The 13,715-nt window shown below is 54.4% G+C and overlaps 1 protein-coding gene across 9 annotated transcripts in view; it reads right to left on the minus strand.

Moving 5' to 3' along the window:
• Nucleotides 1-9,455: 9,455 nt before the first annotated feature.
• The window catches only part of Ptprs (protein tyrosine phosphatase receptor type S), a 58,639-nt gene continuing 54,379 nt past the window's right edge, over nucleotides 9,456-13,715 (minus strand). For all 9 annotated transcript variants that reach the window (XM_057771422.1, XM_057771421.1, XM_057771420.1 and 6 more), the window contains 8 exons: nucleotides 13,498-13,652; nucleotides 13,127-13,412; nucleotides 12,823-13,001; nucleotides 11,850-11,976; nucleotides 11,651-11,776; nucleotides 11,237-11,391; nucleotides 11,025-11,160; nucleotides 9,456-10,321 (listed from right to left, as the gene is read on the minus strand). In XM_057771422.1, the coding sequence (XP_057627405.1) occupies nucleotides 10,253-10,321; nucleotides 11,025-11,160; nucleotides 11,237-11,391; nucleotides 11,651-11,776; nucleotides 11,850-11,976; nucleotides 12,823-13,001; nucleotides 13,127-13,412; nucleotides 13,498-13,652 (1,233 nt within the window). In that variant the 3' untranslated portion in view covers nucleotides 9,456-10,252. The remainder of the gene's footprint in view (nucleotides 10,322-11,024; nucleotides 11,161-11,236; nucleotides 11,392-11,650; nucleotides 11,777-11,849; nucleotides 11,977-12,822; nucleotides 13,002-13,126; nucleotides 13,413-13,497; nucleotides 13,653-13,715) is intronic.

Below are 13,715 nucleotides of genomic sequence, written 5' to 3' on the forward strand. Positions count from 1 at the left end.
CGACCTCAGTGTTTTAGGATTTCTAGTGCTGTGATCAAATGCCATCACCAAAGCAACTGGGCAAGGAAAAGGGTTAATTCAGCTTACACTTCCGTTCATCATCCAGAAACTCAGGACAGGAACCTTGAGTCAGGAGCTTATGCAGAGGCTGTGGAAGGTGCTGCTGCCGCTGCCGCCACCTGACTTACTCCCGATGGCTTGCTCAGCCTGCTTGCTCACTTTCTTTAATATATATATAATTTGAGCCGGGCGGTGGTGGCGCACGCCTTTAATCCCAGCACTTGGGAGGCAGAGGCACGCGGATCTCTGTGAGTTCGAGACCAGCCTGGTCTACAAGAGCTAGTTCCAGGACAGGCTCCAAAACCACAGAGAAACCCTGTCTCGAAAAACCAAAAAAAAAAAAAATATATATATATATATATATATATATATATATATAATTTGAGACAGGGTTTCGGAGACAGGGTTTCTCTGTGTGCCTCTGGCAGTCCTGAAACTCACTCTATAACGCAGGCTGGTCTGGAACTCACTGAGATCCGCCTGCCTCTGCCTCCCAAGTGCTAGGATTAAAGGTGTGCACCACCACTGCCTGACTCAGCCTACTTTTGTAGAATCCAGGGCCAGCACCCCAGGGATGGCCCCACCCATAATGGACTGTGCCCTCCCCATCAATCACTAATTAAGAAAATGCCCTACAGACTTGCCTACAGCCAGGTCTTATGGAGGCATTGTCTCAATTAAGGCTCCTTGACTTGGAATGAGGCAGGACCCATCTTCTTGCAACTTTGTTTCTCTCTCCAGTCTTAGGTCTGAGATTCCATCAGATAAACCAGCTCCTCAGTCCTGCAGCACTGTCTGCAAACACTTTCTCCCAGGTTCTGGAAGAACAGAACCAGACAGATACTTGGATGGGGTGTGGTCAGGGGTGGAGCCCAACTAGACTATCCCAGCGAGGAGCTGGGGGCGTGGTCAGGATGGAGCTGTCACTCTAGGAGATGGGGAGGGTACAGTGATGGTTGGGGTTAGTAGAAGGCAACCTCCTGCTGTTGGGGTAGTCGAAAGCCTCTCTGGCTGAAGTGACTCTCCACTGTCGGGTTGTGGCCTTTGGGGACTCACACCCGGTGTATAAACAGTGCTGGAGACAGAAGTCCAGCACACAGCTCACACATAGAGAATTTTTTTTGCCATTTTTGTTTTGTTTTGTTTTTTTGAAACAGGGTTTCTCTGTGTAGCCCTGGCTGTCCTGGAACTCGCTCTGTAGACCAGCCTCAGCCTCCCGAGTGCTGGAACGGGATAAAAGGTGTGGTGGTGCCCTGCCCTCCATCCAGCAGTGAACAGTGTCCTGTGAGTCGCAGGCCCTGAGGCAGGAGGCTGAGGTGTCACAGCAGCCGCCAGGCTGGTCTCAGGGCCTGGAAGCCTCTGAATGCTGGCGTATGTGCTGTGTCTGTGTGTGGAGGTCATGGGTCACCATTGGACTTGAGTTTCTCTGAGCCCAGAGCTGATCCCTTCTGCCAGGCTGTCCTGCCTGCGAGCCCAGCGGACCCTGCGTCTCCAGAACTGGAGTCACCACGCTCAGCACCACGCCTGGCTGCCTTTCCAGGTGGGCTGGCTCCTGAGGCCCCGGGGCATGTCCCCTGTGGTTCCCACTCTGTTTCCTGGAGAGGAAAGCGGGTGGGCTTTGTACTTATGCAGCAGTGGCATCCCCAGCTGTCTCCACTCTGGTCTTCACAAGCTGCCCTGTGGCTCCTACAGGGGTGGACAGAGAGTCATGATTAGCAGAAGTCCTCGCTGGGGCCTCTGGTCACCTATGCACAAGACAGGAAATCCCAATTACTTCCCAGGTCACACGGCACAGCTCTGGGAAATGAAGCCTCCGTGGCTGGGGAGGTCTAGGAGGTCTCTGTCTTCTCCTCAGGGGCAGCAGTCACTCGCTCTCCTGTCTCCTGTGTGCGCGTCTGGATGCGGCAGCTGTCAGCAGCCCTGAGGGAGGCCACGCGCTCACGAGGTCGCCTGTGGGTTGGTTGTGTGAATTGTCCAGTCACAGCCAGTCTCAGGCTTCCAGGGTGATTATTTCAAAACTGTACGGGTTAGCAGAGTGTTATAACGCCTGCCACTTAGAAGCCAGGAACCAACCATCTGAAAGCTGATAATGTTTCACTTTTCCTTACGGCCCCATTTTACAACCAATGAGCAAAATGCTGGCAGATTTTATGGTGACTGACTCTCTGCGGCCCAGACACCTGACTGGTGGCCTGAAGCCTGGTTTGTGCTAGGCAACCTCCGTGGGTGGCTTTTCAATCCGGCTCCAGCAGGAAATCCGTGGGCAGAATGGAGGCCCAAGCCCCGACCGAAGCCGCCTGACATGAGGCCCCGTTGTCAGCCGCCTTCCGATTCTGGGCCGGCAGTTGTCAGCCTGGACGAGCCGCTCCAGCCACCGAGTCGCTATTTATTTACATCTTATTTATTTATTTGACTTTTCAAGACGGGGTTTCTCTCTGTGTAGCCTTGGCTGTACTGGTACTCACTTTAGACCAGGCTGGCCTCGAACTCTCAAGATCCACTTGTATCTCAGTCCTGCTCTTTATAAAAGCCTTTGAGAAACAGAAAACAAAAACTAAGGTGTCCAGGAGTCATGCCATTGCTTATGAGGCTTGGCCACTCGGCAGTATTTTGAAAACTAAAATATTTATTTATTGTTTATTCGAGACAGGGTTTCTCTGTAGCTTTAGTGACTGTCCTGGAACTCTCTCTATAGACCAAGCTGGCCTCGAACTCACAGAGATCCGCCTGCCTCTGTCTCTGCCTCCAGAGTGCTAGGATTAAAGGCGTGTGCCACCACCGCCTGGCTGAAAACTGAAATCTTAAAAGAACTATTTGGTTATGGTTGTAGCTTAGCAGCAGTGAGAAACACAATGTACAATAAATAAATAAACGTTGGAAGTTTACTGATGGGACGTGGAATGAAAGGGAAGGCTTGCGGAGTCCTGCCTCAGAAAGGGGAGTGTTGGAGAGAGTAAGGAGCCCTCAAAACAGGCTTTAGAAGCTGTTATTGCTGGGCCTGGTGGCACAGGGTCCTCATCAGAGAGTGGACACAAGCTAGCGTCACCTGAGAGGAGGGGGCCTCAACTGAGACAAGGCCTCCTTGAGAGCTGGTGTAGGTAACCCTGAGGGCGTTTTCTTAATTGGTGATTGATGGGGAGGGCCCAGCCCACTGTGGAGGTGCCATCCCCAGGCTGGAGGTCCTGAGTTCTGTAAGAAAGCAGGCTGAGCAAGCCATGGGGAGCAAGCCAGTGAGCAGCACCTTCCACGGCCTCTGCACCAGCTTCTGCCTCCAGGTTCCTGCCCTGTGTGAGTTCCAGTCCTGACTTCGCACAGCGATGGCCTACATGTGGAAGCGTAAGCCAAAGGAACCCTTTCTTCCCCAAGTTGCTTTTGCTCGTGGTGCCCCATCACAGCAATAGAAGAACCCCTGTCCCAGAATTCTGTGCATCTGAGTCTCTGTATCTTACCTTACGCCTCCTCTCATAGCACCGAGCTTATAAAAAAAACTATTTTTTTCAATTTATTTGTTTATTCATTCGTTTAATTGTTATTTATTTATTATTATGTAGACAACATTCTGTCTCCATGTATGCCTGCAGGCCAGATCTTATTACAGATGGCTTGAGCCACCCTGTGGTTGCTGGAACTTGAACTCAGGACCTCGGGAAGGGCAGCCAGTGCTCTTAACCTCTGAGCCACCTCTCCAGTCCCATAAAGAAAAAATCTTGTGTGATATTTTGTTTGTGTTCTGACAAATAAACCTTGCCTGGAGATCAGAGGGTGGAGCTAGCCACTAGCTAAGCACAGAGGGAGGTCTGGCTGTCAGGACACAGGAAAGTGGAGTGTTGAGGAAGGGCAGAGGAAGAATCTCAGAGAGGTGAGCAGTGTGGTGGCTGCTGCTCGTTCCTCTGACCCTGCAGCTTTTACCCCACATCTGACTCCAGGTTTTTATTGATAAGACTGTAGGATCTTGCTCCAGAAAACATCAAGTTTTATCACAGATGAGTGTCTTTGGAAATGCACACGTGGGATATGGACTGAGCCAGGTCAGGACACCACCTGGGGTGCTGGAAGGGGTCCCTGTGGGTGTGGAATGGAGTCTCTCTGTTCATCGTGTGGGAGACCACTTGGGCGGTATCGAGGAGGTAACAGGACACAGGCGCGTGGCAGATGCAGTGTCCACGGACATGCACGTGTGTGGGTATGGACGGGCAGTGACGGCTTCAGAGTCCACGGACACCAGCGTGTGTGGGTATGAATGGGCAGTGACGGCTTCAGAGTCCACGGACACCAGCGTGTGTGGGTATGAATGGGCAGTGACGGCTTCAGAGTCCACGGACACGAGCGTGGGTATGGACGGGCAATGACGGCTTCAGAGTCCACAGACTCCTGGGCCTCTATTCCTGAGGCTGGGGAGGAATCCCGTGGGAAGAATAGTTCTCTGCAGTGTCCAAAGTCTGTGCAGCCACTTGGAGCTCAGCTCAGTGGCGCCCACGCTTGCTGTGTTCTGAACACTCTTATTAGCGCCTCTGTACCTGTGTCCCTCTAACCCAGATGCCTTCACTTTCCCAGGGGCTAGTAAAGGCTAGACCAGACTCTTTCCAGGCTCTCCCTCCAGGACGCTCCCTCCACTGCTCCTGTCCTTAACCACAGCTAAGGATGGTTTAGAAGAATGGCCCCTATTGGCCCATATTCATATATTTAAATAATTTATTTTTTAGCCGGGCGGTGGTGGCGCACGTCTTTAATCCCAGCACTCGGGAGGCAGAGGCAGGCGGATCTCTGTGAGTTCGAGACCAGCCTGGTCTACAAGAGCTAGTTCCAGGACAGGCTCCAAAACCACAGAGAAACCCTGTCTCGAAAAACCAAAATAAATAAACAAATAAGTAAATAAATAAATAATTTATTTTTATTTTATGTACACTGGTGTTTTCCCTGCGTGTGTGTCTGTGTGCGGTGTCAGATCTTGGAGTTACAGACAGTTATGAGCTGCCATGTGGGTGCTGGGAATGGAACCAGGTCCTCTGGAGAAACAGTCAGTGCTCTTAACTGCTGAGCCATCTCTCCAGGCCCCGGTTCATATATTTTTAAAGCTTACCATGTTTGAAACTGTTCGGGAAGGAATCAGAGGCGTGGCCTTGCTGGATGAGGGTTCAAAGCCCCATGCTAGGCACCGTCTCTCTCTGTCTCGTTCTCTCTGCCTCCTGTTGTAGATAAGTAAGGTCTCAGCTGCTGCTCCAGAACCACGCCTGCCCACTGTCGTATTCCCACATGATGGTCATGGATTCACCCTTGTAACCATGATCCGCAGTAAACTCTGCCAGTTTGCCTGAGCCATGGCGTCTGGTCACAGTGGCAGAACAGGTCCTGACGAGGCAACTGGTGTCCGTGGTGGAGCAGCGAGGGCTCAGGCTGCGCCCTTCCCTGGGGCTCGGACCCTCAGCTTGAAAAGCCCATTGCACTTTAAGAAGATTCGTGGACAGAGACATGGCTGTTAAGCTGCCTAAGGTTGCAGACAGGAGAAAGGTAGAGCTGGGATTCGACCCCGTGATAGCTGTGCTCAGAGCCCACACTCACAGCACCTGGACGGCATTCTGAAGAAACACGCACAGTGAAGGTGAAGGCTGTGAGGGCCGCGTGTGCCCGGGGCCTTGTGTGCCCAGGGCTGTGGAGCTGCGGGTGGATGATCACAGACTTTGCAAATATCTGTCTGACAGGAAATGCCCCAAGTGACTGATATCAGTAATCCTTTTCCCAAGCAGCCAGAAACCCAGCATCCTGCCCTGCAGAGTGCCCGTCCTGGCCTGCTGTTCCAACCACCCCGAAAAGGGCTAACTTACTATGCTGGTCGATATTTGCAGTAGGGAAGCCAGGCCCAGGAACCTAGACAACATCCTTTGTCATTAGGGGTTTAATCCTATTAGCCATCCTTCTACCCTGACCACGCCCCCAGTCCCTCACTGGGGGATTGTGGGTAGGGATTTCAGCAGCGAATCACTCCCTCAGATATGGAATCCTGTATAGAAATCAAGAGGCTATGACCCTCACTCACACCCCTTGCTCTGAAGCTCAGAAACTAAGGTGACGTCTCCACGCGAGTCTGAAGCTGAGGTGACGTCTCCACGCGAGTCAGAAGCTGAGGTGACGTCTCCACGCGAGTCAGAAGCTGAGGTGACGTCTCCACGCGAGTCTGAAGCTGAGGTGACGTCTCCACGCGAGTCTGAAGCTGAGGTGAGTCTGAAGCTGAGGTGACGTCTCCACGCGAGTCTGAAGCTGAGGTGACGTCTCCATGCGAGTCAGAAGTTGAGGTGAGTCTCCACGCGAGTCAGTCTTGGAAATGATTTGTGCCCACCGTTCGGTTGCCGATTCCTGCAGTCATTCTTCCTGCAGGGTAAGGGTTGTGAACTCTTCCGTTAAAGTTGGACATTTTTATGGCCCCTAATTACCCTTGTCTCACATTTAGTACCTTCTCCTTGTCTTAAATTTTTCAGCGGTGTCCTAACCGATATGTGCCCATACCCCGACCACAAGAACACATCAGTAGAACAGGTTTTCCTGGCGCTTCAGGCTGGTCATTCAAGGCCTTTGTCCCTTTGAAGGGCTGGGACTCCACCCAGCGTGTTTCCGGTCTGTTCCTCTTGTCTAACTGTGGGATAGTCTACCTCTGCCGGGAACCACACCTTTCTGATCATTGACTGAGTGATGACAACAGCCATGTCGAAGTTCTGGGAGTATTTTGGGATGTCGTATTTCTTTCCTTGTGATGGCTGATGTGAAGAGACCTGAAATCAGCAGGGTTTGTCCGTGTGACCACCTGGGCTTAGGGCCCTCACTCCTTTGTGATACAGTCTTGCTGGCTGGAATTCCTGATCCTCCTGCCTCAGCCTGCCGTGTCCTGGGGTGACAGGCGTGCACCCCCACAGCTGCGAAGTGAAGCTTTTGTAAAGGAAACGTCCACAGTTGGCTTCACCCGTGACCTCGCACCCAGAACCCGCATCACCGCACCACAGGGAGGGGAGGCGGATTCCCTCGGGGCCTGTTCATCAGCAGAGTCGTAATGGGGGGCCAGGCTGCTGTGGCTTTCGGTGAAGGAGGTAACTAGACCCCACGTGGGACAGCGGGGACATCTGATGTGTGGTCTGCCTCAACAGCTGTCTGCTAACAACTGTAATAACGTGTATTGATGAGGACATAATCACCCTAATTAAAAGCTAATAATGAGGAGTTAATTGCCTTTAAAAGACTAAGTGAGGCCGGACAGGATTTATCTGCCGCCTCCCTCACTGCAGGGGCTGATATGTGGGGACTAATTGTTTGAAACAAATCTTACAGAAAACTAATCATTCCTGTGCTGTTGGCCACGGAATAAAGTGGTGGTCAATATGGCCGCAAGGTCTCCAGGCCCACACAGAGAGGAGGGGTGAGAGAGGCTGACACCAGACTCAAGGCATCCCCTGACCATGCCCCCAGCCCGCCACTGGGGATTCTAGGTGGGGCTCCACCCTGACCACGCCCCCTATGCCTCCCACATTCCTGTCCTCAGGTCTGATGCAAAGCAAACACTCCTTCCAGAACATTCCTATACCTTTATCATCTACTTGGGCTAATTATATGAAATTTCCCCGAAGACAAAATGGTAAGTTTAAAGAGAGCCTCCATGCAGCTGGTCCTCAGGGTCAGGCAGAGGAGGACCTTTCTTGGAATCTCTTTTTGATTTTTTGAGACAGGGTTTCTCTGTAGTCCTGGAACTCCCTTTGTAGACCAGGCTGGCCTCGAACTCACAGAGATCCGCCTGTCTCTGCCTCCCGAGTGCTGGGATTAAAGGCGTGCGCCACCACCGCCCGGGTACAATGTCATTTCCTTGTTTTAGCATCCCCACAGAAACAGACAGGCTTTCCTTCCCGTTCTTGAGCTTTCCATTATGTCAAAAGTGACTGCCACCCCCATAGACCATCACCCCGTGCTGTGCCAGGCCCGGCCTTCCTGGAACCAGCGTGGTCCCCACTATGGCACTGTCGGGGTCTTTGTCTTCTTGGTGGCTGTATATCCCAGCAGGCCACTGTACCTTTATGTTCTCCGCAGACATTTTGTGTCAGGCTGACCTTGAACTGATGACCCTCATGCCTCAGTCCGTGTTATGACGTGAGCCCACATCTGCCTGAGGTTTGGCTTTGGAGGATGGAGGGGCTGTGCAAAGTCCCGTGAGGGCCAGGGGACACGCTGGGCAAATGTCTTCCTCCCTGCTCTGGGGTCCAGAGGGCCACAGGCTGAGCACAGCCAGGGCGACGGACACCCTGGCTTTGTCTAGGGCCTCCGGCAGGGGCAGCCAGCGCTGTGCCTTTTGTCTGCCGGATGGAGATTTAGAGTGGAAATCGGGCTGTTAGTACATGCAGGCCGCAAATGGACTTTGTGTCAGTCTCTGTCCAGGCTGAGCTCGGGGCACCCCCACCACATCTACTTCTCCTTCTGGTTTGTAAAGTGACCTCAACGGAGGACAGAGGACGACGGCGAGAATCAGAAAGGAACTCGCCGCCCGCAGGTGCCACACTCACATGGAAAATAAGGATTAATCTTGGAATAAAAAATGGGAGACAAGCAGACCCTTGGCTCTGTCTCTGCTGTCTAACCATCTGGCTATTTCCAGAGCAGGGCCCTCGGGATAAATCTCATGAGTAAACGCAGTCACTTGATGCATTTGGCCAGGTGGGGTGGCACAGGTTGAGTCGGGGGTTCGTGTGTTCAAGACCAGCCTGGTCTCGCCATTAACTAAGGGGACAAAGCCCAGGGTCTGGAATGCATGACGCTTGCTCAGTCGCTGCTATTCAAGGTTAGGACATTGCTGCTAAGCACCTTGTTTTGGAAGACGAATGTCTGCCATCATCTGTGCACATCCACAATATTTCCAGCCTCCGTATGAGGTTCAGAGCTTCAGCTTCAATCCAGAGGGGAGTGCTAGCTATACAGTCACGAAAAAGACTCGGGTAGTGAGGGTTTCTGGGCAGGTCCTCTCCCCTCCCACCCTCTAGGTCAGCCTGCACAGGGAAAAAGAAGAGATGCCTTCTTAGAGGGCTTTAGTACTGGGCTTTGAGAATTGGGTAAGAGTTGCTTACGCCTCATAACCTGTTGGCCAGATTATAGAACATTCCAGAGGGCCAGGCTTAAGCTGTCACCTTCCTTGGTTGTTTCCTCTACTTTCAAACTCCGGATATGTCCCAATTATTCTGCTCTTCAGTGTCCTGCCTTCCCTTCCCCGCCTCTCAGTGACCTGGTGCTGGGATTCGAACTAAGGTCCTCGTACTCTTCCATGGCGCTTTACCCGCTGAGCTCTTTCCTCAGTGCTGTGTGACCTCAGAGGACATCCCAGCCCATCCCTCCCTCCCTTGGGCGGCATCAAGAACCAGTCCACACTGAGGTCGGACGAATCTTCCTTTAATACAAAGTCGGTTTATCTACATACAGGGGCGGCGCCCACTGCTTCTGCCCAAAAAACTGGCGTGGACAGAGCTGACCCGCTCTACAGTTGCTCCAGGGGGTCGAATGCCCCCAAGTGTCCTGCAGTCCTGGGGACCAGGTCCTCCATGCAGGGCACGGAGCCCACAAGTGGACGAGGATGCTCCTGGTGGCCGGGCTAGACCAGTGTCCTCGGTGGCCCGAGTGCCCCCAGCTTCACCCTCCGTATCTGATATGTCTGAAGATTGATTTAAAAAAAATAAAGAGGAAAAACAAGAACTAAGAGTGTGCCACTCACACAGGGACGAGGGACATGTCGCGGGCTCAGTCCCACGCTCGCACGTAACTGCCACACGACAAGCTGACTGAAAAAATAGGCCTCCCATGGAGGCACACATGGCGATCTTGTTTGTTTTTCAAAGTTTTGACCGGCACGATTTTGTTTCTTCTTTTAAAAAAAATGAGGGAAAAAAAATACACTATTAAAAAAAAAAAAAGAAAGAAGTAAAGTCCCCACCAGGCAGGCAGGGAGCACGGGGCAGAGCACGGGGCAGAGCTCGGCCTGCCGGCAGCGGGGAGCAGCAGCCATACCCTCTTCACTCTCTCCCCCACCCCCCCGCCCTGGAACCTCGTTTGTGCCAAGTTCGAGTTCGGAAGGCAGGGGCTGGGCCCTGCAACGCCGGGCCTCCTCCTGCCCTGCGGGGCCTGGGTCACTTCTGGGCGCATTGCGCAGGGTCTGGCGTCGGGCAGGGCCCATGGCTTATGTTGCATAATGGTCAAAGCTGCCCAGGTATTCCAGCGCTGCCTGGAAGCAGAACTGGTACTCATCCTGTGGGGCAGAGGAAAAACTGAGGCACCTGCTCCAGAGACACAGGGTTCCCCGAGCGGTAGCAGGGTCCTCCCCAGGGCCTGCAGCCTCATCCTCCCCTGGCCTGCTGTGGGTGTTACTTCAGTTATGTGAATAAGGAGGTCACACACGCTCCCGCTGACTTTTAATTATGCAAACACATGTTGCCTGTGTTTCACCTTGTCGACCTAAGGCACCTGATTGGTCTGATAAGAAGCTGAATGGCCAATAGCTGGGCGGGAGAGGGACAGGCGGGACTGGGCTGGCAGAGGGGGGGGAGAAGAAAGAGGAAGAGAAGGAAGGAGAAAGAGAGGGACATGCCCAGGGCCAGAAGCCAGGTGGTTAACCAGTGGTCAGCTGGACTGAGAAGCAGGGAAAGAACACAGAAGAAAGGTAACAGCCCCGGGTCGAAACAAAGATGAGGAGAAACAGGTTAAGCTGTAAGAGCAAGAAATGAAAATAAGGCCTAGCATATTCATGACTAATATTAAGTCTCTGGAAGCTGGCTGGTGACCCCCCCCATAAAAAGCCTGGTATAGGCCTCAGTTTCCCCAATTGTACACAAATATCACTAGATTCAAGATCTGTGACCCAGAGGCAGACACCTGACCAACCCCAAGCTGCAGGGCTGTGGAGCAGGCCCGAGGGGAGCAGGGTCCCCAGGGTCTTGGGCACGGCCCCGTACCTCCGTCTGCACCATGGCGGGCCTCTGGGTCCGAAGCACCTTCACTGTCTGGAAAATATCCACCACGCCCTCATACCGCATCCGCTCCAGCACGATGCTCAGGGTGATGAACACGCCTGTCCTGCCCACTCCAGCGCTGCATGAAAGCGGATGGGGGTCACATGGGCGCTGGCCACCCAGACCCCCACACCTGAGCTCCTCTGTGCACTCACCTGCAGTGCACCGAGATGGGCCCGTCCTGGCCAAACTGCTCCTTGGTCTTATGCACTTGGCCGATGAAGTCGATGAAGCCTTCGCCTGACTTGGGCGCGCCCTGCTCCGGCCAGTCCGTGAACTGGAACTGTCGAACGGTCCGGGACTGGCCATCCTGGGAGGGAGAGCCAGTCACAAACCCCTTCTGCATCTAATGGAGTCTTCCACAGAGACAATGTGATCATTGCCACGAGAGCCTTTGTTATCCAACGTCCAAGATGCCACCTTCTGTGAATGCCGGCTGCCCACACAGCCAATCACAGCACAACCCGCAGAGCTGACGGTGATCACTAAAATCCACAATAGCTCCCAGCAGTGCCAAGCTGCTCCCACCCTGGTGAATACTGCCCTAGCCTCTGCTGCGCCCCACTCACCCGGGCATCTGTGACCTTGAACTCGCGCAGGATGTACTGGGGCATGTTGTACTCCGCCATCGGGTCCACCACAAAGTACTGGTAGCGGGCAGAGCGCTCGGCGGGCCAGTACTGGTGGCATTTCTCCTGTGGGGGGGGCGAGGGCAGGGTCAGAGGCATGTCCTGCAGGGACCTCCCTGGGGGCCCCAGGCACACTCACCCGGCCCATCTCCCGGAGCTTGGTGAGCATCACGACAATGGTGGAGTTGTTCTCCCACAGCGCGCGCCAGAAGTCCTCCGTGGTCTCTGCCAGCGGCCCCTGCGTCGCAATGTAGGCTTTCTGCTGCCTGTGGCGGGGCAGCAAGCATGGGGGTCAGCCTCCAGGGGAGGCACACTGCGAGACACACGTCCTCCGTCCACTCTCCAAAGCCATCAGACACACTCAGCTGTGACAGCGTCCCCTCACCCCAGCCAGGGCGCCACCTCTCGGAACTACAGACTGTGGAGCCATGGGTGCTAGCGGCCAGACCAGGGCCATCTGGACGAGCAGCCAGGGCTCCAGCCACGGGACCATCTCAGCTCCAGGTCAGACTTCAGCTTAGTGTCACCGAGGGGACTCTGGGCTCTAACTCCCGCAATGACCAGGTCAGTGTGGGGCCATGGAGGCGGCTCAGTGGGCAGAGAGCTGGCTGAGCGTGTGGAGACCTGAGTTCAATTCTCAGTTCTGGGACACAGCAACAAACCATCCTGGTGGTCACTGCTCAGTGTGGTGTCTGAGCAAAACCGGCTCCACAGGCTCAGGTCCCCAACAGGTGCACGTGCCACAGAGCTGGGTTCTGAGGGTTCAGGGGCCCAGGGCTCTCTGCCTCTCATTTGCAGTTAAGACGTGAGCTCTCGGCTACTCCAGCATCCTGCCTGCCTGCTTGCCGCCACGATGGACTGACCCCCAGAACCCTGAGCCCCAAATAAACTTTCTTCTTTAAACTGCCCTGGCGTCCATCACAGCAACAGAACAGTAACTAAGGCAGCCTGTAGAACCTACTTGGGGAGTTTCAGATGCCCTGGCTCACTAAAGAAAATGCCTAGGAAAAGACGCAGCATGCAACAACAACAAAAAAAAAAACCACGAAAATCAAAACTAGGCAGCGCAGGTTGAGGACGGGGGCGAGGCGGCCCCCGGAGGCCCAGCGCACCTGTAACCGTCAATGAAGCTGGCATTGATGTAGTCGGAGCCCTCGACGCCGCGGATGGGCTGCAGGCACACACGCGAGCTCTCGTACGGCAGGATGTTCACCAGGCGGTTCTTAAACTTGTTGCAAGGCAGGCTGGCGGTGACGAAGCGCGAAGTGTGTGCCTTGGAGCTGGCGAGCCTCTGTGGGGACGAGAGGCGGGGCGGTCAGGACAACAGTGAGGGGGCCGCAGGGGGGACCCCACCTTATTGATTTTATGTATGAGGTGAATGTGGAGGTCCTGGGGCCCAAGCGCAGGGTGACAGACCTTGAACTCCAGCTCCATGCCCGTGACGTGCTCGCCAGGCTCCACCTGAGCCAGCTTCTGGATGTAGGTGTAGAGACTGCGTGCGGGGACCTCGGTGTTGCCGCAGCCCACGGCCTCCAGCAGAGCTTCGTGGATGAAGCTGTACTGATCCTCCGTCTGCACCATGTAGTTCCGCTGCGACCGCATGAGCGTCACATGCCCATACACGTCCACCGTCTTCTCAGTCTTGATGCGCTCTAGCATGGCGTCGATGACGATGAAGCAGCCAGTGCGGCCCACACCCGCACTGTGGGGACAGATGCCACGGTCAGGACACAGGGCAGGACGGGACAAGCCGGGCAGGGGACAAGCCGGGGCTGCACTGTGCACACCTGCAGTGGACCACAATGGGGCCCGCGTCAGGCGGGTTGCAGGTCTTGACTCTGCGCAGGAATGCCAGGAAGGGAGTGGGGTACTCGGGCACCCCGTGGTCCGGCCATGCTGTGAATTGGAAATGGCGCACCTCACGCTTCTCGCTCGAGCCATTCTGAGAACAGAGGGAAAGCAATCTGTCACCATGGGCCAAGGGCACCCCAGAACACCTCAGTCC

Source organism: Chionomys nivalis, chromosome 6, assembly GCF_950005125.1.
Source record: "Chionomys nivalis chromosome 6, mChiNiv1.1, whole genome shotgun sequence".
NCBI lineage: Eukaryota > Metazoa > Chordata > Mammalia > Rodentia > Cricetidae > Chionomys > Chionomys nivalis.